General features: G+C 37.6%; 1 protein-coding gene across 6 annotated transcripts in view; it reads left to right on the top strand.

Moving 5' to 3' along the window:
- Positions 1-26,669, top strand: part of VEPH1 (ventricular zone expressed PH domain containing 1) — a 249,980-nt gene that overhangs the window by 133,293 nt on the left and 90,018 nt on the right. For all 6 annotated transcript variants that reach the window (XM_044251673.1, XM_044251670.1, XM_044251672.1 and 3 more), the window contains exons 8-9: positions 13,416-13,625; positions 14,443-14,840. In XM_044251673.1, the coding sequence (XP_044107608.1) occupies positions 13,416-13,625; positions 14,443-14,840 (608 nt within the window). The remainder of the gene's footprint in view (positions 1-13,415; positions 13,626-14,442; positions 14,841-26,669) is intronic.

Below are 26,669 nucleotides of genomic sequence, written 5' to 3'. Positions count from 1 at the left end.
AAAAATGTTGCTATGTCAAATGGCAGAGAAAATCCTACCTGTGTTCTCTTCTAGGGCTTCTATGGTTCTAGGTCTCATTTTAAGTCTTAACCTATTTTGAGTTTATTGTGCATGATGTGAGAAATTGGTCAAGTTTCATTCTTTTGCATGTGGCTACCCAGTTTATTCAAGAGACTTTCCTATTGCATCTTCTTGTCTCCTTTGTCAAAGATTAATGGACCATATAATCGTGGGTTTCCTTTTGGGTTCTATTCTGTTCCTTTGATCTATGTGTCTATTTTTGTGTCAGTACCATAGTGTTTATAGATTTGTTCTATATCTTGAAAACGATGATTGTGATACCTCCAGTTTGATTCTTTTTCAAGATTACTTCAGTTGCTCCAAGTCTTTTGTGGTTCCATACCAGTTTCAGGATTGCACTATCTACAAATAGTGAATGCTTTACTTCTTCCTTACCAATTTGGATGTCTTTTTATTTCTTTTTCTTGTCTGATTGCTGTGGCTGGAACTTCCAATATTATATTGAATAAAAGATAAGAGTTGACTATCCTTGTCTTATTCCTGATGTTAGGGGAAAAGTTCTTAGATAAATGCTATTGATATTTGATAGGGATGGCATTAAGTCTTTAGATTGTTTTGGGAAGTATGGATATTTTAACAATATTTATTCTTCCAATCCATGAATATGAGATATCTTTCAATTTATTCTTGTCATCTTCAATTTCCTTCATCAGTGTTTCATAGTTTTCAGGGTATAGGTCTTTCACCTTCTTGGTTAAGTTTATGCCTACATATTTTATTATTTTGGTGCAATTGTAAATAGGATTTTTAAAAAATTTCTCTTTCTTCTACTTTGTTATTGTTGTATAGAAATGCAACTGATTCCTGTATATTGATTTTGTATCCTTCGACTTTACTGAATTCATTTATCAGTTCTGGTAGGGTTTATTGTAGGGTTTTGTTTTGTTTTGTTTTGGTGGCATTGTTAGACTTTTTAATATATAGTATCATGTCATCTACAAATAGTGAATGCTTTACTTCTTCCTTACCAATTTGGATGTCTTTTTATTTCTTTTTCTTGTCTGATTGCTGTGGCTGGAACTTCCAATATTATATTGAATAAAAGATAAGAGTTGACTATCCTTGTCTTATTCCTGATGTTAGGGGAAAAGTTCTCAGTGTTTTACCATGGAGTGTGATGTTTGCTGTTTTTTCATATATGGCCTTTATTATGTTGAGGTATGTTCCCTCTAAACCTACTTTGTGGGAGGTTTTAATGATGAATAGATGTTATACTTTGTCAAATGTCTTTTCTGCATCTATTTAAGTGATCATATAGTTTTTATTCTTTCTCTTGATTATGTGTGTATCACATTGATTGATTTATGAATATTGAACTACTCTTGCATCCCATGAATAATCCCACTTGATTGTGATGCACGATTTTATTAATGTATTGTTGGATTCAGTTTCCTAGTATTCTGGTGAGGATTTTTGCATTTATAGTCATCTGAGATATTGGCCTCTTTTTTTTTTTTGTAGTGTATTTACCTGGTTTTGGTATCAGGATAATGCTAGCCTCATAGAATGAATTTGGAAACTTTCCTTCCTCTTCTTTTTTTTTTTGAAATAGTCTGAGAAGAATAAATATTAACTCTTCTTTAAATGTTTGGTAGAATTACCTTTGAAGCTCTCTGCACTCTGGACTCTTATTTGTTGAGAGTTCTTTGATTACTGATTTCATTTCATTACTAATATTTGGTCTCTTCACATTTTCTGTTTCTTCCTGGGTCAGTTTTAGAAGGCTTTATGTTAATAGGAATTTATCCTTTTTTTTTTTCCCCCGAGGTTGTCCTATTTTTTGGCATAAAGTTTTCATAATATACTCTTATAATCCTTTGTATTTCTGTGCTGTCAGTTGTTATTTCTCCTCTTTCATTTCTGAATGTTAGAGTTTGTTTGATTTCTCTTTCTCTCTCTCTCTTTATGACTCTGGCTAAAGGTTTATTAATTTTGTTTTTCTTTTTAAAGAACTGGGGCCTGGTTTCATTGATCTGTTCCACTGCTTTTTGTTTTGTTTTGTTTTAGTTTATATTTCATTTGTTTCTGCTCTAATCTTTATCATTTCCTTCTTTCTACTGGTTTTGGGTTTTGTTTGTCCTTCTTTTTCTAGCTCCTCTAGGTGAAAGATCAGGTTGTTCATTTGAGATTTTCCTTGCTTCTTGGATAGGTCTTTATTGCTATGGAACCACTTTTCTTGCATCTTAAGGGTTTTGAACTGTTGTGTTTTCATTTTCTTCTGTATATACATATATATTTTTTATTTTCTTGTTGAATTCTGGGTTGACCCATTCATTGTTTAGGAGCATGTTATTTAACCTCCATGTATTTGTGTTCTTTCCAGATTTTTCTTATTGTTGATTTTTAGTTTCACAGTGCTGTGGTCAGAAAAGATGTGTGGAATGATTTCAGTCTTTTTTAATTTGTTGAGGCTTCTTTTGTGGCCTAATATGTGATCTATTGTGGAGAATGTTTCCTGTGCCCTTGAAAAGAATGTGCATTCTGCTGCTCTAGGATGGAATATTCTGAATATATCTGTTAGAGCCCTCTAATCCAATGTGTCATTCAAAGTCATTGCTTTCTTGTGGATTTTCTTTTGGATGACCTGTTCATTGATGTGCATGGAGTTTTAAAATCACATACAAACATATATACATACATAATACAATAATGATTGTATTTTAGAAATATTTTATTTATTTATTTGACACAGAGAGATCACAAGTAGGCAGAGAGGCAGGCAGAGAGAGAGAGGGAAACAGGCACCTTGCTGAGCAGAAAGCCTGATGCGGGGCTGGATCCCAGGACACTGAGATCATGACCTGAGCCGAAGGCAGAGGCTTAACCCACTGAGCCACCCAGGCGCCCCCAATAATGATTGTATTATTATCAGTGACATATTTATATTTGTTATTAGCTGCTTTTTTGTATTTGGGTGCTCCCACATTGGGTGCATATTTACAGCTGTTATTTACAACTGTTATATCTTCTTGTATTGTTCCCTTTATGATTATATAGTGTGTTTCTTTGTCTCTTGTTACAGTCTTTGTTTTAAAGTCTATTTTATGTAAGTATTGCTACTCCGGTTTTCTTTCAACTTCTATTTGCATGCTAACTGATTTTCCATCCCTTCATATTCAATCTGTAGATGTGTCTTTAGGTGTGAAATAAGTCTCTTGTAGGCAACATTTGGATAGGTCTTGTTTCTTTATCCACTCTGTCACTCTATGTCTTTTGATTTGGGTGTTTAATCCATTTATATTCAAAGTAAATATTGATAGGAATGTATTTATTACCATTTTGTTATTTTTTTGTTGTTTTTGCAGTATTTCTCTGTTCCTTTCTTCTCTTGCTCTTCTCTCCCATGGCTTGCTGATTTTCTTTAGTAATACACTTGCATTCCTTGCCTTTTTTGTTGTTATTGCCTATCTATTACTGGTTTTTGATTTGTGGGTACCATTAGGTCTGTATATAATATCTTATGCATATAATGGTCTATATTAAATTGATGACCCTGTAAATCTGAACCAGTTTTTACTCCTTTATCCCCACATTTTAGGTATACAGTGACAAATTTTATATCCTTTTATTTTTTGAATTGCTTGACTGATTTTTATAGATAAGATGAATTTTACTGCTTTTGTGCTTCCTACTTTTCTTACACCTACTTATGTCTTTTCTTTCCACTCAAAGAGTCCCCTTTAACATTTCTTGTCAGACTGATTTAGTTATGAATTTCTTTTACTTTTAAAAACTCTTTACTTCTCCCCCTTTTTTTTCCCAGCAGTTTTTTTTCTTTAAATTAACATACAATGTTATGTATGTTATGTTATGCCCCAAGGGTATAAGTCTGTGAATCATCAGGCTTGCACATTTCACAGCACTCACCATAGTACATACCCTCCCCACTGTCCATAACCCAACCACCTTATCTCTACACCCCCACCTCCCAACAACCCTCAGTTAGTGTGATGAGTTTATATCTCCTTCTTCTATTATGAACAATAGCTTTGGTGGATAGAGTATTCTTAATTAGAGGTTTTTTTCTTTCAACACTTTGAATATATTATATCACTCTCTTCTAGTCTTTCAAGTTTCTGCTGAAAAATCAGCTGATAACCTTATAGAGACTCCCTTGTATGTAACGTTTTCTTTCCCCTTGCTGTTTTTAAAATTCTCTTTATCATTACTTTTTGCCACTTAAGTTATTAAGTGTCTTTGTGTGGAACTCCTTGGGTTGATTTTGTTGGATGTTGTCTATGCCTATTTGTTCCAGATTTCTGTTTCCTTCCCCAGAGTGGGAAATTTTCAGCTATTATTTCCTCAAATAAAATTTCTTCCCCCGGGATGCCTGGGTGGCTCAGTTGGTTAAGCAGCTGCCTTCGGCTCAGGTCATGATCCCAGCGTCCTGGGATCGAGTCCCACATCGGGCTCCTTGCTCGGCAGAAAGCCTGCTTCTCCCTCTGCCTCTGTCTGCCATTCTGTCTGCCTATACTCGCTCTTTCTCCCTCTCTAAAAAAAAAAAAAAAAAATTTCTTCCCCCTTTTCTCCTTCTGGTATCCCTATATTTAAATGTAACTGTGCTTGATGGTGTTTCAGAGTTCTTTAATTCATCATTGTCATTGTCTTCTTCTTCTTCTTCTTCTTATTATTATTATTATTTCTTCTCTCTCCTCTTCAGCTTGATTGTTTTCTATTACTCTGTATTCTGGGTTGCTGATCTGTTCTTCTGCTTCTTCTAGTCTACTATTTATTCTTTCTAGTGTATTTTTACTTTCAGTTATTGAGTTCTTCATCTCTGATTAGTTTTTCCTTATGTTTTCTATCTCTTTGTTAAGGGTTTCACTGAGGTCCTCTATTATTTTTTTTCTTTATGAGTATTACTTTAAATTCTCCAACAGGCATATTACTCACCTCTATTTCATTTAGCTCTCTTCCTGTGACTTTGTCCTGGTCTTCATTGGGACAATAGCCCAATATTGGGACAATATTCCCCTGTCTCCTTTTGTCTAACTCTTTGTGCTCCTTTTTAAATTTTTTTTTAATTTTTTTTTAATATTTTATTTATTTATTTGACAGAGAGAAATCACAAGTAGGCAGAGAGGCAGGCAGAGAGAGAGAGAAGGAAGCAGGCTCCCTGCTGAGCAGAGAGCCCGATGCGGGACTCGATCGCAGGACCCTGAGATCATGACCTGAGCCGAAGGCAGCGGCTTAAGCCACTGAGCCACCCAGGCGCCCTAAATTTTTTTTTTTAAGATTTCTTTATTTGATAGGGGAAGGGGAAGAGTGAGAGAATCTTTCAAGCAGACTCCCAGCTGAGCATGGACCGCCAACATAGGGCTTAATCCCATGACCCTGTGAGATATTAACCTAAGCCAAAACCAAGAGTTGGACACTTAACTGACTGAGCCACTCAGGTGCTACTGTTTGTGTTCTTCCTAAGTGTTAGGAAAGTTATCTGCATTTCTTGATCTTGAAAGTAGTGGCCTTATGAAGAAGAGGTCCTGTAGTGCCCTGCAGTGCAATGTGCCTTCTTCACCAGAATATGTTACTTCATGGGTATCTCCTATGTGTGTTGAATGTGTCCCATTGCTTTGGCTGAGCCACTTTTGCTTTCAGCCCCATCTCTCTTTGCCTATTGTGGACAGCGTTTGGTACCTGTGTTGTTATTGGGTGAGTTTGGGTCTGCCTTGGTCTTGATATGTGTCAGACCAGGAATTTGCCAGAGATGCAGTAGAACTGATTAGCAATGTGCTTTCTTATGTTGTCCCTTGAGAAGGTTTATTGGTAGTTAGTGCCTGCATTCAGACCAGATGCCTGCCCCCAACCCACTGGGGGTGGTTTTGCAGAAGAATATGGGGGTGGAACTTACAGTGTTAACATACTTCATGCAGGAGTGTTGTGGGAATGGACCTTGAATTGCTTTAGAAAACTGCAGCAGGACTAAAGGGGTCATGTCTATAGGAGAACACAGGGGTGGGACATACTGCCAGCAAATTAGGTGAGAGTGGTCGTGCTGTGCTGGTTCCCACAGGTGTTCATGTGTCTAGGCTGGGGAGCAAGAGAGGGAAATTGTGCTTGTCAGTTCCTTTGTCCCTGGAGAAGTCTCTTAAAGATGTCTGTTCCTCCAGCACATTCTCTGAGATTAGTAAATAAATCTTCCCAGGTACCCCAAATGTTTTTCAAATTGCTACTTCTAGGCTGTATCTCTACAGAGCTATTTGTTGTGCTGTCTCTTTAAGGGCAGGGGATTGGTTTCCTCTTGCCCTCTGGCTCTCCCAGAGTGGAGCCTGCTGATTTTTAAAGTTCCAGGTATTAAACCCCTATCATAAGAACTCAGAGAATTAGTTCCCTGTGGTTTCCAAAACCAAATGTTATGGGGATTCATCTTACTTGTGTGGGTTTCCCAGCCCGGGGTGCTTATTGTGAGGGCCTGTTCCTTCTCTTCATGCCCATGGCTTCCCTTCCTCCTTGGACAGTCCCATGGATCCATTTAGCCTCTACCATGTTTCTACCCTTCCTACCCTCTTCAGTGTGGACTTTTCTCTACATTTAGCTGTCGAGATTCTGTTCTGCCAATCTTTAGGTCATTTTTTGGGTTATTTACATTGATGTGGGTGTTATCTAGCTGTATCCTTGGGACAAGGTGAGCTTAGGATCTTCCTACTCCATCATCTTCCCCAGAAGTCCCATTGGATCTTTTAAAAATTACCTTAATAGGAGGAGGAGTCAAGATGGCGGAGAAGTAGCAGGCTGAGACTACTTCAGCTAGCAGGAGATCAGCTAGATAGCTTATCTGTAGAGTGCAAACACCTCAAATCCATTGGCAGATCGAAGAGAAGAAGAACAGCAATTCTAGAAACAGAAAAAAACCACTTTCTGAAAGGTAGGACTGGCGGAGAAGTGAATCCAAAGCGACGGGAAGATAGACCCCGGGGGGAGGGGCCGGCTCCCGGCAAGCGGTGGAGCAACGGAGCACAAAATCAGGACTTTTAAAAGTCTGTTCCGCTGAGGGACATCGCTCCAGAAGCTAAACCGGGGCGAAGCCCACGCGGGTTCACCAAACCAGTTCTACAGGAAATACTTAAAGGGGTCCTCTAAGCAAAGAGAGAGCCTACAAGTGGTAGATCAGAAAGGAACAGAGACCATATACAGTAACAGTCACCTTACAGGCAATACAATGGCACTAAATTCATATCTCTCAATAGTTACCCTGAATGTTAATGGGCTAAATGCCCCCACCAAAAGACACAGGGTATCAGAATGTATAAAAAAACAAAACCCATCTATATGTTGCCTCCAAGAAACTCATTTTAAGCCGGAAGACACCTCCAGATTTAAAGTGAGGGTGTGGAAAAAATTTACCATGCGAATGGACATCAGAAAAAAGCAGGAGTGGCAATCCTTATATCAGATCAATTAGATTTTAAGCCAAAGACTATAATAAGAGATGAGGAAGGACACTATATCATACTCAAAGGGTCTGTCCAACAAGATCTAACAATTTTAAATATCTATGCCCCCAACGTGGGAGCAGCCAACTATATAAACCAATTAATAACAAAATCAAAGAAACACATTGACAATAATACAATAATAGTAGGGGACTTTAACACTCCCCTCACTGAAATGAACAGATCATCCAAGCAAAAGATCAACAGGGAAATAAAGGCCTTAAATGATACACTGGATGAGATGGACATCACAGATATATTCAGAACATTTCATCCCAAAGCAACAGAATACATATTCTTCTCTAGTGCACGTGGAACATTCTCCAGAATAGATCACATCCTCGGTCCTAAATCAGGACTCAACCGGTATCAAAAGATTGGGATCATTCCCTGCATATTTTCAGACCATATAGCTCTGAAGCTAGAACTCAACCACAAGAGGAAGTTTGGAAAGAACCCAAATACGTGGAGACTAAATAGCATCCTTCTAAAGAATGAATGGGTCAACCGGGAAATTAAAGAAGAATTGAAAAAAATCATGGAAACAAATGATAATGAAAATACAACGGTTCAAAATCTGTAGGACACAACAAAGGCAGTCCTGAGAGGAAAATATATAGTGGTACAAGCTTTTCTCAAGAAACAAGAAAGGTCTCAGGTACACAACCTAACCCTACACCTAAAGGAGCTGGAGAAAGAACAAGAAAGAAACCCTAAGCCCAGCAGGAGAAGAGAAATCATAAAGATCAGAGCAGAAATCAATGAAATAGAAACCAAAAAAACAATAGAACAAATCAACGAAACTGGGAGCTGGTTCTTTGAAAGAATTAATAAAATTGATAAACCCCTGGCCAGACTTATCAAAAAGAAAAGAGAAAGGACCCAAATAAATAAAATCATGAATGAAAGAGGAGAGATCACAACTAACACCAAAGAAATACAAACTATTATAAGAACATACTATGAGCAACACTACACCAACAAATTTGACAATCTGGAAGAAATGGATGCATTCCTAGAAACCTATAAACTACCACAACTGAACCGGGAAGAAATAGAAAGCCTGAACAGACCCATAACCAGTAAGGAGATTGAAACAGTCATTAAAAATCTCCAAACAAACAAACGCCCAGGGCCAGACGGCTTCCCAGGGGAATTCTACCAAACATTTAAAGAAGAACTAATTCCTATTCTCCTGAAACTGTTAAAAAAATAGAAATGGAAGGAAAACTTCCAAACTCATTTTATGAGGCCAACATCACCTTGATCCCAAACCCAGACAAGGATCCCATCAAAAAAGAGAGCTATAGACCAATATCCTTGATGAACACAGATGTGAAAATTCTCAACAAAATACTAGCCAGTAGGATTCAACAGTACATTAAAAGGATTATTCACCACGACCAAGTAGGATTTATTCCAGGGCTGCAAGGTTGGTTCAACATCCGCAAATCAGTCAATGTGATACAACACATCAATAAAAGAAAGAACAAGAACCATATGATACTCTCAATAGATGCTGAAAAAGCATTTGACAAAGTACAGCATCCCTTCCTGATCAAAACCCTTCAAAGTGTAGGGATAGAGGGCACATACCTCAATATCATCAAAGTCATCTATGAAAAACCCACCGCAGATATCATTCTCAATGGAGAAAAACTGAAAGCTTTTCCGCTAAGGTCAGGAACACGGCAGGGATGTCCATTATCACCACTGCTATTCAACATAGTACTAGAAGTCCTAGCCTCAGCAATCAGACAACAAAAGGAAATTAAAGGCATCCAAATTGGCAAAGAAGAAGTCAAACTATCACTCTTCACAGATGATACGATACTATATGTGGAAAACCCAAAAGACTCCACTCCAAAACTGCTAGAACTTGTACAGGAATTCAGTAAAATGTCAGGATATAAAATCAATGCACAGAAATCAGTTGCATTTCTCTACACCAACAACAAGACAGAAGAAAGAGAAATTAAGGAGTCAATCCCATTTACAATTGCACCCCAAACCATAAGATACCTAGGAATAAACCTAACCAAAGAGGCACAGAATCTATACTCAGAAAACTATAAAGTACTCATGAAAGAAATTGAGGAAGACACAAAGAAATAGAAAAATGTTCCATGCTCCTGGATTGGAAGAATAAATATTGTGAACTTCAAGCTCTATTACAAAGCTGTCATCATCAAGACAGCATGGTATTGGCACAAAAACAGATGCATAGATCAATGGAACAGAATAGAGAGCCCAGAAATAGACCCTCAACTCTATGGTCAACTAATCTTCGACAAAGCAGGAAAGAATGTCCAATGGAAAAAAGACAGCCCCTTCAATAAATGGTGTTGGGAAAATTGGACAGCCACATGCAGAAAAATGAAATTGGACCATTTCCTTACACCACACACGAAAATAGACTCAAAATGGATGAAGGACCTCAATGTGAGAAAGGAATCCATCAAAATCCTTGAGGAGAACACAGGCAGCAACTTCTTTGACCTCAGCCGCAGCAACATCTTCCTAGGAACATCGCCAAAGGCAAGGGAAGCAAGGGCAAAAATGAACTATTGGGATTTCATCAAGATCAAAAGCTTTTGCACAGCAAAGGAAACAGTTAACAAAATCAAAAGACAACTGACAGAATGGGAGAAGATATTTGCAAACAACATATCAGATAAAGGACTAGTGTCCTAAATCTATAAAGAACTTAGCAAACTCAACACCCAAAGAACAAATAATCCAATCAAGAAATGGGCAGAGGACATGAACAGACATTTCTGCAAAGAAGACATCCAGATGGCCAACAGACACATGAAAAAGTGCTCCACATCACTCGGCATCAGGGAAATACAAATCAAAACCACAATGAGATATCACCTCACACCAGTCAGAATGGCTAAAATCAACAAGTCAGGAAATGACAGATGCTGGCGAGGTTGCGGAGAAAGGGGAACCCTCCTACACTGTTGGTGGGAATGCAAGCTGGTGCAACCACTCTGGAAAACAGCATGGAGGTTCCTCAAAATGTTGAAAATAGAACTTCCCTGTGACCCAGCAATTGCACTACTGGGTATTTACCCTAAAGATACAAACATAGTGATCCAAAGGGGCACGTGCACCCGAATGTTTATAGCAGCATGTCCACAATAGCCAAACTATGGAAAGAACCTAGATGTCCATCAACAGATGAATGGATAAAGAAGATGTGGTATATATACACAATGGAATACTATTCAGCCATCAAAAGAAATGAAATCTTGCCATTTGCGACAACATGGATGGAACTAGAGCGTATCATGCTCAGCGAAATAAGCCAAGCGGAGAAAGACAACTATCATATGATCTCCCTGATATGAGGAAGTGGTGATGCAACATGGGGGCTTAAGTGGGTAGGAGAAGAATAAATGAAACAAGATGGGATTGGGAGGGAGACAAACCATAAGTGACTCTTAATCTCACAAAACAAACTGAGGGTTGCTGGGGGGAGAGGGGTTGGGAGAAGGGGGTGGGGTTATGGACATTGGGGAGGGTATGTGCTTTGGTGAGTGCTGTGAAGTGTGTAAACCTGGCGATTCACAGACTTGTACCCCTGGGGATAAAAATATATGTTTATAAAAAATAAAAAAATTTATAAAAAAAAATTACCTTAGTAATCATCATGGTTTGTAAAATAACATTCAGTGATAGTACTATCTTTGTTTCATTTGTAACAGGAGTAAAATTTCAACTTTTAGAATCATCTGGCTGGAAGATGTCAAAACCTCCCATCTGTTGTGGGCAGCCAGTATCATATATATCATAAAGGAAAACATCTTCGTGATTAGCCTTTATTCCCATGTACTGATTCTTGAAATCTACTCATGTATATTTCAATGAAGCATGATATAGATAATAAATTTTGCATTATGTATGCAAAACTATAGGAAGCCTATAAAAATTATATAAATGTGTATTTAACTTTTCACAGCAATATTTTATTAGACAATAAACAATATCCTGGTTACTTAAATGATGATCTACTTGCTTTCCCAGTAGCACCAATTACATCTGTTCCTGGGCTGGACTAATGGGAATTTTAAAAATTGAGGGCCCCAAAACTATGAACCCTCCCATGAAACCAGTACTCCTCTCTGGGCAAGCCCGGAAAGCTGCCAACCAACATTTCCCAGTGCCCACCACACACATGGCCCCAGAACGGGTGAAGTGTAATTGGAAGAAACTGTCACCAGCACTTTCATGTTGATTTTCCCTAAAAAGCAGTGCCATTAGAAAAACCAGAATTGTATTTTCTCACTCTCACCTATGTACTATGCCAGGTCCTTAGGGGGAAATAGCCATATATTTGAAAAAGCCAGGATTGTTTTGTATGTTTGAGACCATTTTTGTTAACTTCTAGGAAAAAATAGTAAAGAGGGACAGCCAGGTAAATGCACACAGACAAACCAACAGAATTATTAAGCCACCTTGATGAATGGATTTCTAGGGAGTATTAACCCTTATATTTAAAAAGAAAGAATAATAATCTCATATTATATTGATAGTGATTGTTTAATAAAAATTTGGAATGCCTGGGTGGCTCAGTCAGTTAAGCTTTGAGCCTTTAGCTCAAGTCATGATCCTAGGGTCCTGGGATTGAGGCCCAATAGAAAGGTTTTTCTTATTTCATAATATAAAAGAATCACACTGATTGCCATAAAATTAACAACGCCATGAGTTTATACAGTCCATTTGAAATGTTCTATCAATTTCAGCACAAACAAATCACCCCTTAAAATTTTTCTAAAAAATATCTGGCATTAATTTAATGCGAAAGATACGCTTTTGTAGAACTGGATAAAAATAGGGTAGATAACCATACAAACTGCTTTTTATTCTCTGAATTCTTAAAAAACTCCTTCTAATGTGAAGTTGGCACACACACACCAATGTTTATACACTTCTAGCAGAAGAAGCTATAGGAACAATTTTGAAGATCTATGTCCATTATTCACCTGAAACTAATGTAACATGGTGTTTCAACTATACTCAAATTTAAAAAAATTTTTTTTTAAAGAGAAGGAAGTTTAGCACACAGATCAATTCACTATTGGCTGCAACAACGAGCCCTAGAGTGTGAGTATCAGTGCAGGCAAGATTGAGCAAAGGGTTCAGATCATACCTAGAGTGATGTGTAATGTTACGGCTAATCAGAAGCTGAAGAGGATCTGTGTGGTTGCATAAAAAGTCTCCCACCTACACCGCTCCCACTAGTAGGCCACACATCTGTCAGTTCATGATGGTTGTATAATGCAAGGGCTTGCAAATGGCCCCATAATGGTGGTAGGCCATCACACTAAGTAGGATGACCTCAGCAGCTCCAAAGAAATGTTCTCCAAAGATTTAAATCATACACCCATTGAATAGAATGGTCTTTTATAGAATAAATCTATAATCGGTTTGGGCGTATTTATAGAGGAATAGCAGGCATCCATAAAGAAGAGATGGGCTAGAAAAAGGTACATGGGAGACCCCAGTGATGGGCTGGCAGAGATGGTGACTATAATGAGCACATTTCCTACCACAGCAACAATGTATATGACAGAAACTGGAAAAAATATAATTTTCTTTCCCAAAAAAAAAAAAAAATGGGGACAACAAGGTCAGTGTGTAGAGCATGTAGCTTTTTATCTTGGGGTTATGAGCTCAAGCCCCATGTTGGGTGTAGAAATTACTTAAAAACAAAATCTTAAAAAAAAATCCCTATGTCCATTGTAGTTACTCAATAAACATTTGCTAGGTGACTAATCAAAAATACATCCAGTAAATTTTTCCATTTTGAATAAGAAGCAGTTAAATAGAGAGTAGCACTGTCTTGACAGTATATGTGGCCATCATTTAATGCAATGGTTTTTATTCCTTTAGGAAAAAAACAAACACTGAGGTTGAAATCCCTGAGAAGCTGGAAAAAATCAAGCTCACTTTGGCTGAAAATGAAGACCATGAAAAGCTGCAAGTTAAAATACAGGCTTTTGAAGACAAAATAAATGCTGAGAGCAATACTCCCAGCTCTATCAGAAGATACAGTTTGGGCCAATTTTCTAAGGAAGAAAGAAAGGATATTAGATTTAACAGGTATAAGCTTTGCTTGGCTGGTTTTTTAAAGTATGCACTTCATGTTTGCTAGAAATTATGTTATCACACTGTTATGGGGTGGTTTTTAAATATCGTTCACCTATAGCACCCAAAGTCCCATCTTTTCATGAATGAATTGGCATTCACCATGCTTCCGTTATCCAAAGAAGCTTACTTTATTTATTATTATTAAAAGGAGAATACAGATAGAAAACAAATCTATGGCTTATTTTTAAAAAATACTTTAAATATAGATGTGTTATATAGATCTTTTAAAGATTTTATTTATTTATTTGTTTGTTTATCAGAGAGCAAGAGAGAGCACAAACAGGCAGAGAAGCAGGCAAAGGGAAAAGGAGAAGCAGGCTTTACCCTGAGCGGGGAGTGTGATGTGGGGATCAATCCCAACACCCTGGGATCGTGATCTGAACCGACGACAGACACTTAACTGACTGAGCCACCCAGGCGCCCCTATAGATGTGCTATTTTGAGAATGACTGTCAAAGGCCTCTCTTGTTTTCTGATGAAAAAGCAGAAGCAAATGTAGGGAAAAAAGAATATAAGTATGGAAGTCTACTATTTTCCAGTTAGTTTTGCCATGAAATTGACTTTTTAATGTCTGTTTTGGATCTTCAAGGATTTGGCTTACTATGTAACTTGTTGCTGATCTATGTTTTTATCAAATCTGTTAATAGCACCAATTCTCAGTTTCACACTCTAGAGGAAGTCATTTTTCCCAACTGTTATTATCCTTTATTTTCCTTCTCAGTGAGTTCTAGCTCAGCTTCTTTACCTGTCTTGGCTTTTTGTATTGTAGGTCAAAGAGTTTGGCTTTGCACACAGCACTAACGAAGAACGAGAGTTCAGATGATGAGGAAGTAGTAGAGAGTGAAGATAAGCCAACTAGCTTCTTTCTTTCAGAAACAGACCCACTTTGTCAAGAAAATGATAAGTTGCCCTTTAAGGCAAACTCTGATAGATCACAACTGGGAAATTCTTCAGTTTCACACCCAAGTGTTATGCATACAGAATCAGAGAATTTGCCAGAAACAGTTAAAGAAAACTGCCAGGAAGAAACTCCAGAAACAACCGCAAGTCCTGTAGAATACCAAGATAAGCTCTACTTGCACTTAAAGGAAAACTTCAGTAAAGTAAAAGCATATGCTGTGGAAATCGGAAAGAAGATTCCAGTCCCCGATCAGTGTACTATTGAAGGTATGTGCTCTGAACACCCTAAATGTGAGAAATTTCAGATACCCCTGGGTGGGGGAAAGTCTTAAATCATAAAAATTACCATACCCTGGATTTTTTTTTGCAAAACAGATAGTTTGAAAACACCCTCACAGTATTTTAATTGCTTTTCCCACCAATAAGGTCAATCATCTTTTTTTATTTCTATTTGAATCTACTTACATGCACTGAAGTTCACCGACTCCAATTTTTTTCAAACCTCAAAATCTTTTGTTCCTGGTTCTCTGTCCCCAGTGTTTAGGAAACTCCTGGAAGGGTCCATGTTCACTAAAATAGGCTCTGGGGTAGAGGTCCAGTCAGAGACATTTTCCCAACCATGTAAGCATGCAAGGAGGCCAGACACAGCAAGGAGCTTCAAGAGCTTTTTCTACCAATCATTTAGCAGCATGTATGAAGCAGCTACTGTGTGCCAGGTACTGTGCTAAAAATTCACCTTTGTGTGGGATTTGGCTGTGACCCAAAGAGACACAATCTTTGGCCTCTTGGAGAAAAATCATAGTCAGGAGATGATATCTGTCAGGAACCAGTGAGAGTGTGAGCTAGTCAGAAATCAGAGAACAAAGAAAAAGATGCCAGGAAATGGGACTTCCCTCAGGTACACAATTTAAGGAGGTGCCAAAAAACCTCAGTAACATTTTAAGCAAAGACAGGATCAGTATGTCTTGCCAAGCCATACTGGAGCAGAGGCTAAAGGATCAAGAGGTAATATTGATCATGTTTCTATTTATAATTTTGATCTCTTGTTTCATCATGAACTTTTTGCATTCATTTTCATTTTTTAAAAATATTATTTGTTTTGACTACTAAATTTTCTCATACTTCTTAAGTTTTTGTGCCCTGTTCCTGGAAGAGATGATAGGTTTGAGGCACAGATACTAAAATGGAAGAGTGCCCAGGGCAAGCTCATCTTTCTGGTAGTGGGTTGAACAGATTTGGATGTTTTGAAGACACTGTCAGCTAATTAGGGTTTTCTCGCAGTCTTTCTCAGTTAGCAGCCATGTTATTCCCTTGAGATTTAGATGAAGGTCCTAGACTTCTTGTTGGACCTGACAGCTTTTCACAGGCTACCGCCACATAGGAAAAGTTAGACAGTGTGTCTCCCAGAAAAAAACACCGTGGAAGGATAGTGAATCCAATTCACATTCACCCACGCTCTGTCATCACGTTTGGGGATGGTACTAGGAGGGTTCTATTTTCCATACACTACTTACTATCCCTTCTCCCACTCCAAATCAGAGGAAAGAATGTATTCTCATGCTAACAAAGGGAAAGGGGGATTTAAGCATTTGGTAATGACAAATATTGTCTGCATATCTGCAGAAACTGACATTTTCAGAGGTGTTTACATTGATTTATTGCTTACAATTCTTACAATTCTTTTTTTAATGGTGACAATAAAGGTGAGATTGCTCATATTCAATATGAGTGTTGGATAGTTAAATATAGCAAGACTTAGGAATAACTAAAATCAATAAAACTCAACACAAACTCTTCACAGTTTTGCGTTTCACTAATACTCTATGTATTTAAAGCACAGGTTGGAGAATATAATGTAAAAGAGGTTAAGTGAATTGCCCAGCTTAAGAGAGGAAGTCTGTAGCAAATGTAAATTTAGACATATTTCCATCTGCTAGAATGGTTTTGTTTTTTAAGCTTACCTTAAAGCGTTGAAGCTGTGCTGTGTGGTGAGTTTTAATCCTGTGAAAATGTGTGGAAGTCCTGCAGTTACTTGAAGCATCTAGTTGTCAAAAATACATGCTATTTCTTATTGCCTTGAATTATTTTGGGAGTTTGAGAGTGACTTGGATTTTTTTTTTCCAAAATATTGACTGAATCCATCATCTTTACTAAAAACAAACAAAAATCAACAGGTATTTTCTTTTGATGTTCCCTACTGGGAATGGTATATATATATATATATTTTGAGTATACATTCTTTTTAAGTTGACATTTTGGAATTTGTTCACATTTTTATAATTTCCTGGAAGTTCCTGGAAAATTTCTTGCACAGAGATATGTGGGAGGGATTAAAGATTTATATGACTCACTATAAATACATCCACTGAGAAAGGACTCATGCTGACTGCAGGGGACGTGTTGTTATTATTCCCGAGATTGCGTAAACCATTCGAAGAATGCCAGCAGTCATCTGGCTGACACAGTTTTGCTTGCTGTCACGAGATCACTCAGCTCAACAGTATCACATTTCTATCCTTAAAAATTTATTGAAGAAAGATTCAGGCTTAGAAACTGTGTTATGTGTTGTTGGTGTAAAAAAGGCATATTTGGCCTTTCTTGCTGAATTATGCAAAGTAATCAAGAAACATAAAAGCCACTTCCACAACATTTAGAGTTAAAAAGACAAATAGCCATCAGGAAACAACAATGTAGTAAGAATAATTTTAGACTGATGTATTAATGTCTATACCATAAGAAAAATGATAAAACAACACTTTAAAGAAGTTCTTTTGGTATCGTTTTGAATCGTATGAAAAAAACCAATACTGACATCTGACTCCCTTACTTTGGCCTATAAAAACATCACTCTCATAGGGTTCAACCTAATACTGTAGTAATAAACTGTGTTGAAAGAACAGGAACCTCACTAGTCAGAGTCCAGCAGAATTCAGTATGAGGTGAATCAAGGTCACAAATGCCATTCTTATCCTCAGTCAACCATCCTGATTTGCATGCTGTTAATCAGAGAGCGGGCAGGCAATGGGGTATAAATACAGCAGCACAAATCTATCATCGTGTCTGGAAAAATTGTCAAACCCCCAGTCTTCCTGAGGTTAGGTCAGCAGTGTCATTTCAGCTTTGAAAGAGCCTGTTATTCCCAAGTCAGTAATTCTCTCCTGGGCCCTCTAGGCCTCTGATGTGGGTGCAGGTTAGCCAACTCTGGAAAGTCAGGTATTCATAGTTAGAGTAATTGTCTGACATCACTGCCTGATTATATTTACATGCAAGACTGAAGGAATTTAGTTCATCAGCTAAAGGGCATTTTAAATATCCGAATCACTAGAATTCCTTTATGTGAACAAAAATGATTTGAGGCTAAAAAAAAAAAAATCCAAAAACGCATGATATTGAAATAAATCCTTGAAAATCTGGCCCATCACCGGTGTTCTATAAAGGATGATATAAAAGCTTACAAGAATCCATCAATGTGGCTTTGGTGTGCTTTGAAGTATTCCCTGATTGGGTGAAAATACATCCCATCTGTAGAGCATATCAGCAAGTCTGACTTGCAGAAAGCTAATTTTAAAGCTAATAATGTCGTCCTTTCTCTAATAGACTAACAGGAGGTGATTTTTCAACTTGAACAGATATGAGAATATGCAAAAATAAAAGTTCATTATAAATATCAAGAAGCAGGTGCTGTTTCATAATTAATCACAAATAAATTTTTTAATTGAAATTTTGCATGTAGTCAAGTCCAACCGCATGCTGGGACGACCAAGGAGGAAAGGCAATCCAGTCCTAACCTCTCTCTCCTTGGTTGGTCTAATCTGGAGGGTGATGTAACACTCATTCGTGGAGTGGTTCTGGAGGAAGGGTCTTTCTTTTTTAAAATGGAGTGGTTTAGTTACGGAATTAGGATCATTTATCCTTGAGGATATTTATTTTTACATTTGTTTCTATTTTAATTCCAATATAGTTAACATACAGCTTTATGTTAGTTTCAGGTATGCAACATAATGATTTAGCACTTACATATATCACCCTGTACTCATCACAATTATACTCCTAAATCCCTATCACCTATTTCACCCATCCCCCCACCCACCTCCTCCCTGGTAACCATCAGTCTGTTCTCCATAGTTAAGAGTCTGTTTCTTGTTTTTTTTTTTTTCTCTCTCTCTCTCGTTCCTTTGCACGTGTGTTTTGTTTTTGTTTTTGTTTTTTTTTTCATTTTTTTTTCCAATTTATTTATTTTCAGAAAAACAGTATTCATTATTTTTTCACCACACCCAGTGCTCCATGCAAGCCGTGCCCTCTATAATACCCACCACCTGGTACCCCAACCTCCCACCCCCCCCACCACTTCAAACCCCTCAGATTGTTTTTCAGAGTCCATAGTCTCTCATGGTTCATCTCCCCTTCCAATTTACCCAAAAGCACATACCCTCCCCAATGTCCATAACCCTACCCCTTAATCTCACGAAACAAACTGTGGGTTGCTGGGGGGAGGGGGGTTATTTTGTTTTTTAATTCCACATATAAGTGAAATTGTATGGAATCTGTCTTTCTCTGACTGACTTAATCTGCTTAGCAATATACACTGTAGCTCCATCCATGTCATGGCAAATGGCAAGATTTCATTCTTTTTGTGGCTGAATAGTATTCCGCTGTATATATACAGTGGTATATATATATATATATACCACTTCTCCATTCATTGACTAAGGAACACTTAAGCTGCTTCCATAATTTGGCTATTGTAAATAACACTCCTATAGTCATAGGGATGCATTTATCACTTTTAATCAATATTTTTGTATTTTGGGGTAAATGCACAGTAGCACCACTGTTCAGTCATAGGGTAGTTCTGTCTTTAACATTTTTTTTTTTATTTGACAGAGAGAGAGATCACAAGTAGGCAGAGAGGCAGGCAGAGAGAGAAGGGGAAGCAGGCTCCCCGCTGAGCAGAGAGCCCGATGTGGGGCTCGATCCCAGGACCCTGAGATCATGACCTGAGCTGAAGGCAGCAGCTTAACCCACTGAGCCACCCAGGTGCCCCCGTCTTTAACATTTTGAGGAACCTCCGTACTCTTTTCCACAGTGGCTGCACCAGTTTGCATTCCCACCAACAATGCAAGAGGTTTCCTTTTTCTCCATCTCCTTGCCAACATTTGTTTCCTGGGTTTTTTAATTTAGCCATTCCAACAGGATCTGAGGTGATATCTCATGTAGTTTTGATTCACATTTCCCTGATAATGAGGGATATTGAGCATCTTTTCATGTGTCTATTGGCCATCTGGATGTCTTCTTTGGAAACATGTCTTCATGTCTTCTGTCCATTTTTTTTAAACTTTTTAAAATTATTTATTTATTTATTTGACAGACAGAGATCACAAGTAGGCAGAGAGGCAGGCAGAGAGAGAGAAGGAAGCAGGCTCCCTGCTGAGCAGAGAGCCTGATGCGGGGCTCAATCCCAGGACCCTTGGATCATGCCCTGAGCCAAAGGCAGAGGCTTTAACCCACTGAGCCACCCAGGTGCCCCTCTTCTCTCCATTTTTAACTTGGATTATTTGTTTTTGTTGAGTTATATATTTATATATTTTTATTCTAACCTTTTATCAGATATGTCATTTGTAAATATCTTCTTCCATTCAGTAAGGTGTCTTTTACTTTTGTTGATTGTTTCCTTGGCTGTGCAGAAGATTTTTATTTTGATGTAGTCAAAATTAATTTTGATGTAGTCAAAATTAATTTTTGGTTTTGTTTCCCTTGCCTCAGGAGACATATCTAGAGAAATGTTGCTACAGCTGATGTCTGAAACATTAGTTCCTATGTTCTAGGATTTTTATGGCTTCAGGCCCCACATTTAGGTCTTTAATCCATTTTGAGTGTATTTTTGTGTATGGTGTAAGAAAGTGGTCCCATTTCATTGTTTTCCACGTAGCTGTCCAGTTTTCCCAACACCATTTGTTGAAGAGACTGTCTTTTTCCCATTGGATATTCTTTCCTACTTTGCCACAGATTAATTGACCATGTAATTGTGGGTTTATTTCTGGGTTTTCTATTCAGTTCTATTGATCTATGTGTCTATTTTTGTGCCACTACCATACTGTTTATGATGATTACAGCTTTGTAATAGGGCTTGAAATCTGGAATTGTGATACCTCAGCTTTGCTTTCCTTTTTCAGAATTGCTTTGCCTATTCAAGGTCTTTTGTGGCTCCACACCAAGTTTAGCATTGTTTTTCCCAGTTCTGTGAAAAATGCTGTTGGTATTTTGATAGGGATTGCATTAAATGTATAGATTATTTTGGGTAGTATAGACTTTTTAACATATTTGTTTTCCTAATCCATGAGCATGGAATGCCTTTCCATTTCTTGGTGTCATCTTTGATTTCTTTCATCAACGTTTTATGATTTTCAGAGTATAGGTCTTTCACCTCTTTGGTTAGGTTTATTCCTAGGTATCTTGTTATTTTTGGCGCAATTGTAAATGGGGTTATTTTCTTAATTTCTCTTTCTGTTGCTGTATTATTGGTGTATAGAAATGCAACAGATTTCTGCACCTTGATTTTATATCCTACAACTGTACTGAATTCATTTATCAGTTCTACTGGGTTTTTGGTGGAATATTTTGGATTTTTGATATGTAATATTGTGTCGACTGCAAAATTTCTTACCAAATTGGGTGACTTTTATTTCTTTTTGTTGTCTGGTCTCTAGGACTTCCAGTAGTATACTGAATAAAAATGGTGAGAGTAGACATCCTTATATTATTCCTGATCTTAGGGGGAAAGCTCTTTTCAAAGAACCAGCTCCTGGTTTCATGATCTGTTTTATTTATTTATTTATTTTTAGTTTCTATATCATTTATTTCTACTTTAATATTCATCATTTCCTTCCTTCTACTGGTTTGGGGTTTTATTTGTTCTTCTTTTTCCTAGCTCCTTTAAGGTATAAGATTAGGTTGTTCATTTGAGATTTTTCTTGCTTCTTGAGGTAGGCCTTTATTGCTATAAACTTCCCTCTTGGAACCACTTTTGTGGCACCTAGAGATTTTGGATGGTTGTGTTTTCATTTTCTTTTGTCTCCATATATATTTTTTAATTTTCTTATTGAATTCTGTGTTGACCCATTCATCATTTAGGGCATGTTATTTAACCTCCATGTATTTGTGTTCTTTCCAGATTTTTCTTGTCATTGATTCCTAGTTTCACAGTGTTGTGGTCAGAAAAGATGTGTGGAATGATTTCAGTCTTTTTGAATTTGTTGAGACTTGTTTTGTGGACTAATATGTGATCTATTGTGGAAAATGTTTCCTGTGCCTTGAAAAGAATGTGTATTCTGCTGCTCTAGGATGGAATATTCTGAATATATCTGTTAGATCCCTCTGGTCCAACGTGTCATTCAAAGTCACTGTTTTCTTGTTGATTTGCTATTGGATGACCTGTCCATTGATGTACATGGAGTGTTAAAGTCCCCTACTATTATTGTATTACTATCGATGACATATTTTATATTTGTTATTAACTGCTTTTTTGTCTTTGGGTCCTCCCATGTTGGGTGCATAAATATTTACAATTATTATATCTTCTTATTGGAATGTTCCCTATGAATATATAGTGTCCTTCTTTGTTTTTTGTTGCAGTTTTTGTTTTAAAATCTGGAGGTTTTTTGTTTTTGTTTTTGTTTTTGTTTTGAAGATTTTGTTTATTTATTTGACAGACAGAGATCACAAGAAGGCAGAGAGGCAGGCAAAGAGAGAGAGAGGAGGAAGCAGGCTCCCTGCTGAGCAGAGAGCCTGATGCGGGGCTCGATCCCAGGACCCTGAGACCATGACCTGAGCCAAAAGCAGAGGCTTTAACCCACTGAGTCACCCAGGCGTCCCTTGTTTTTGTTTTGATATAGGTATTGCTACTCTGGCTTTCTTATCACTTCCATTTGCATATAAATATTTCTTTATCCCTCCACTTTCAATCTGCATGTGTCTTTAGGTGTGAAGTAACTCTCTATAGATGGGTCTTATTTCTTTTCTTTTCTTTCTTTCTTTTTTTTTTTTGAAGGAACTTTTATTTTATTTTTTTATTTCTTTTCAGTGTAACAGAATTCATTGTTTTTGCATCACACTCAGTGCTCCATGCAATATGTGCCCTCCTAATACCCACCACCTGGCTCCCCCAACCTCCCACCCCCCGCCCCTTCAAAGCCCTCAGATAGTTTTTCAGAGTCCATCGTCTCTCATGGTTCATCTCCTGCTCCAATTTCCCTCAACTCCCTTCTCCTCTCCATCTCCCTATGTCCTCCATGTTATTTGTTATGCTCCACAAATAAGTGAAACCATATGATAATTGACTCTCTCTGCTTGACTTATTTCACTCAGCATAATCTCTTCCAGTCCCGTCCATGTTGCTACAAACGTTGGGTATTCATCCTTTCTGATGGAGGCATAATACTCCATAATGTATATGGACCACATCTTCCTTATCCATTCGTGCGTTGAAGGGCATCTGGGTTCTTTCCACAGTTTGGCGACTGTGGCCATTGCTGCTATAAACATTGGGGTACAGATGGCCCTTCTTTTCACTACATCTGTATCTTTGGGGTACCCAGTAGTGCAATTGCAGGGTCATAGGGAAGTTCTATTTTTAATTTCTTGAGGAATCTCCACACTGTTCTCCAAAGTGGCTGCACCAACTTGCATTCCCACCAACAGTGTAAGAGGGTTCCCCTTTCTCCACATCCTCTCCAACACACGTTGTTTCCTGTCTTGCTAATTTTGGCCATTCTAACTGGTATAAGGTAGTATCTCAATGTGGTTTTAATTTGAATCTCCAGCATCCATTCCTGATTAAAACACTTCAAAGTATAGGGATAGAGGGAACATTCCTGAACTTCATAAAATCTATCTATGAAAGACTCACAGCAAATATCATCATCAATGAGAAAAAGCTCACAGCCTTCCCATTGAGATCAGGACATGACAAGGATGCCCACTCTCACCACTCTTGTTCAACATAGTATTAGAAGTCCCAGCAACAGCAATCAGACAACAAAGAGAAATAGAAGGTATCCAAATTGGCAATGAAGAAGTCAAACTCTCTCTCTTCGCAGATGACATGATTCTTTATATGGAAAACCCAAAAGACTCCACCCCCAAACTACTAGAACTCATACAGCAATTCAGTAACATGGCAGGATACAAAGTCAATGTACAGAAATCAGTGGCTTTCTTATACACTAACAATGAAAATACAGAAAGGGAAATTAAAGAATCAATTCCATTTACTATAGCACCAAGAACCATAAGATACCTGGGAATAAACCTAACCAAAGAGGTAAAGGATCTGTACTCGAGGAACTACAGAACACCCATGAAAGAAATTGAAGAAGACACAAAAAGATGGAAGACCATTCCATGCTCTTGGATCAGAAAAGTAAACATTGTTTAAATGTCTATACTGCCTAGAGAAATCTATACTTCTAATGCCATTCTGATCAAAATTCCACCGGTATTTTTCAAAGAGCTGGAGCAAATAATCCTAAAATTTGTGTGGAATCAGAAGAGACCCTGAATTTCTAAGGAAATGTTGAAAAACAAAAATAAAACTGGCGACATCATGTTACCTGATTTCAAGCTTTACTACAAAGCTGTGATCACCAAGACACCATGGTACTGGCATAAAAACAGACACACAGACCAGTGGAACAGAGTAGAGAGCCCAGATATGGCCCCTCAACTCTATGGTCAAATAATCTTCAACAAAGCAGGAAAAAATATACAGTGGAAAAAAGATAGTCTCTTCAATAAATGGTGCTGGGAAAATTGAACAGCTATATGTAGAAGAATGAAACTCAATCATTCTCTTATGCCGTACACACAGATAAACTCAAAATGGATAAAAGACCTCAACGTGAGACAGGAATCCATAAGAATTCTAGAGGAGAACATAGGCAGTAACCTCTTCATTATCAGCCACAGCAACTTCTTTCAAGGTATGTCTCCAAAGGCAAAGGAAACAAAAACGAAAATGAACTTTTGGGATTTCATCAAGATCAAAAACTTCTGCACAGCAAAGGAAACAGTCAGCAAAACAAAGAGGCAACCCCCAAAATGGGAGAAGATATTTGCAAATGACAGTACAGAGAAAAGGTTGATATCCAGGATCTATAAAGAACTTCTCAAACTCAACACACACAAAACAGATAATCATACCAAAAAATGGGCAGAAGATATGAACAGACACTTCGCCAATGAAGACATACAAATGGCTATCAGACACATGAAAAAATGTTCATCATCACTAGCCATCTGGGTCTTATTTCTTTATCCGCTCTATCACTCTATGTCTTTTGATTAGAGTGTGTAGTCCATTTATATTCAAAGTAAATTGATAGGAATGCACTTATTACCATTTTCTTATTTATTTTATGGTTGCTTTTGTAGTTTTTCTCTGATCATTTCTTCTCTTTCTCTCTTTCATGGTTGCTGGGTTTTTGTTGTTGTTGTTGTTGTTTTTAGCAAAATACTTGGATTCTTTTGTCTATTCTTTGTATATCTGTTATTGTTTTTTTATTTGTAGTTACTATTAGGTTTGTATATAACATCTTCTGGATATAGCAGTCTATATTAAGTTCATTATTGTTTAAGTTCAAACCTATTCTTTTCTTCTTTAGTGAGAGAGAAAGTGAGTAGTGACGGGGAAGGGCAGAGGGAGAGAGAGAATTCCAAGAAGGTTCTATGCCCAGTGTGGAGCCTGATGCAGGACTTGATCTCATGACCCCAAGCTCATGACCTGAGCCCAAATCAAGCGTGGGTCACTTAACCAACTGAGCCACCCAGGTGCCCCCCAAACCAACCTTTACTCCTCTCCCTCTCATATTTGAGGCATATGGTGTCATATTTTATATCCCTTTATTTTGTGAAACCTTGACTGATTTTTTTTTTTACAAACATGTTTATTTTTATTTCCTTTGTGGTTCTAATTTTCATTCTCTCACTTATGGTTTTTCCTTTTCACTCAGAATCGCCTTTAATATTTCTTGTAGGCCTGATTTAGTGGTCATGAACTCCTTATTTTTTTGTTAGTCTGAGAAACTATTTATTTCTATTTCTATTCTGAATGATAGCTTTGCTGGATAGAATATTCTTGGCTATAGATTTTTCCTTTTCAACACATTGAATATATCATGCCACTAGTTTACAAATTTTCTGCTGAAAAATCTGCTAATAGCCCTATGAGGTTCCCCTTGTATGTGACTATTTTCTTTTCTATTGCTGCTTTTAGAATTTTTTTCTCTATCACTATTTTTACCATTTTGATTATTGTGGATTAAAGGACCTCCTTTGGTAGAATTTATTGGGGGAATTTCAGTGCCTCCTAGATTTGTAAATCTGTTTCCTTCTCCAAATTTGGGAAATTCTCAGCTATTATTTCTTCAAATAAAGATTCTGGCCCCTTTTCTTTCTCTTCTCTTTCTAGGATCCTTATATTGCAAGTTATTACACTTGATGGAGCTACTGAGTTCCCTAAATTTAATCTCATTTTACATAATTCTTTTTTTCTCTCATTTGATCAGCTTGATTACTTTCAATTACTCTGTCTTCTAGATCATTAATTTGTTCTTCTTCTTCTTCCATCCTGTTTACTCCATCAAGTCTATTATTAATTTCATTTATTATGTTCTTCATCTCTGTTGGCTCTTTTTTATCTCTGTGTTAAGTGTCTAGCTGATGTCCTCCACTCTTTTCTCAAGTCCAGTGAGTATCTTTATGATCATTATTTTAAATTCGCTGTTGAGCATGTTACCTATATCCATTTTGCTTAGGTCTCTTCCTGTGGTTTTGTCCTCTTCTTTCATTTGTGACATATTCTTCTGTCTCTTCATTTTGCCTAACTCTCTCTGTCTGTTTCTGTTTGTTGGAAACTCAGCTTGCTCTTGAAGTTAAAAAAGTTAAGAAAGTCTCTTGCCATTTAAAGTGGCGGGCAAAAAAGAAAAAAAGTGGTAGGCAGGGCTGCCTGGATGGCTCAGTGCATTAAGCCTCTGCCTTGGGCTCAGGTCATGATCCCAGGGTCCTGGGATTGAGCTCCACATTTGGCTGTTTGCTCAGCAG

This window comes from Neovison vison, chromosome 6, assembly GCF_020171115.1.
Source record: "Neovison vison isolate M4711 chromosome 6, ASM_NN_V1, whole genome shotgun sequence".
NCBI classification, from domain to species: Eukaryota; Metazoa; Chordata; class Mammalia; order Carnivora; family Mustelidae; genus Neogale; species Neogale vison.
Note: the sequence above shows the minus strand (reverse complement) of the source record. Positions and strands in the feature narration are given on the sequence as shown.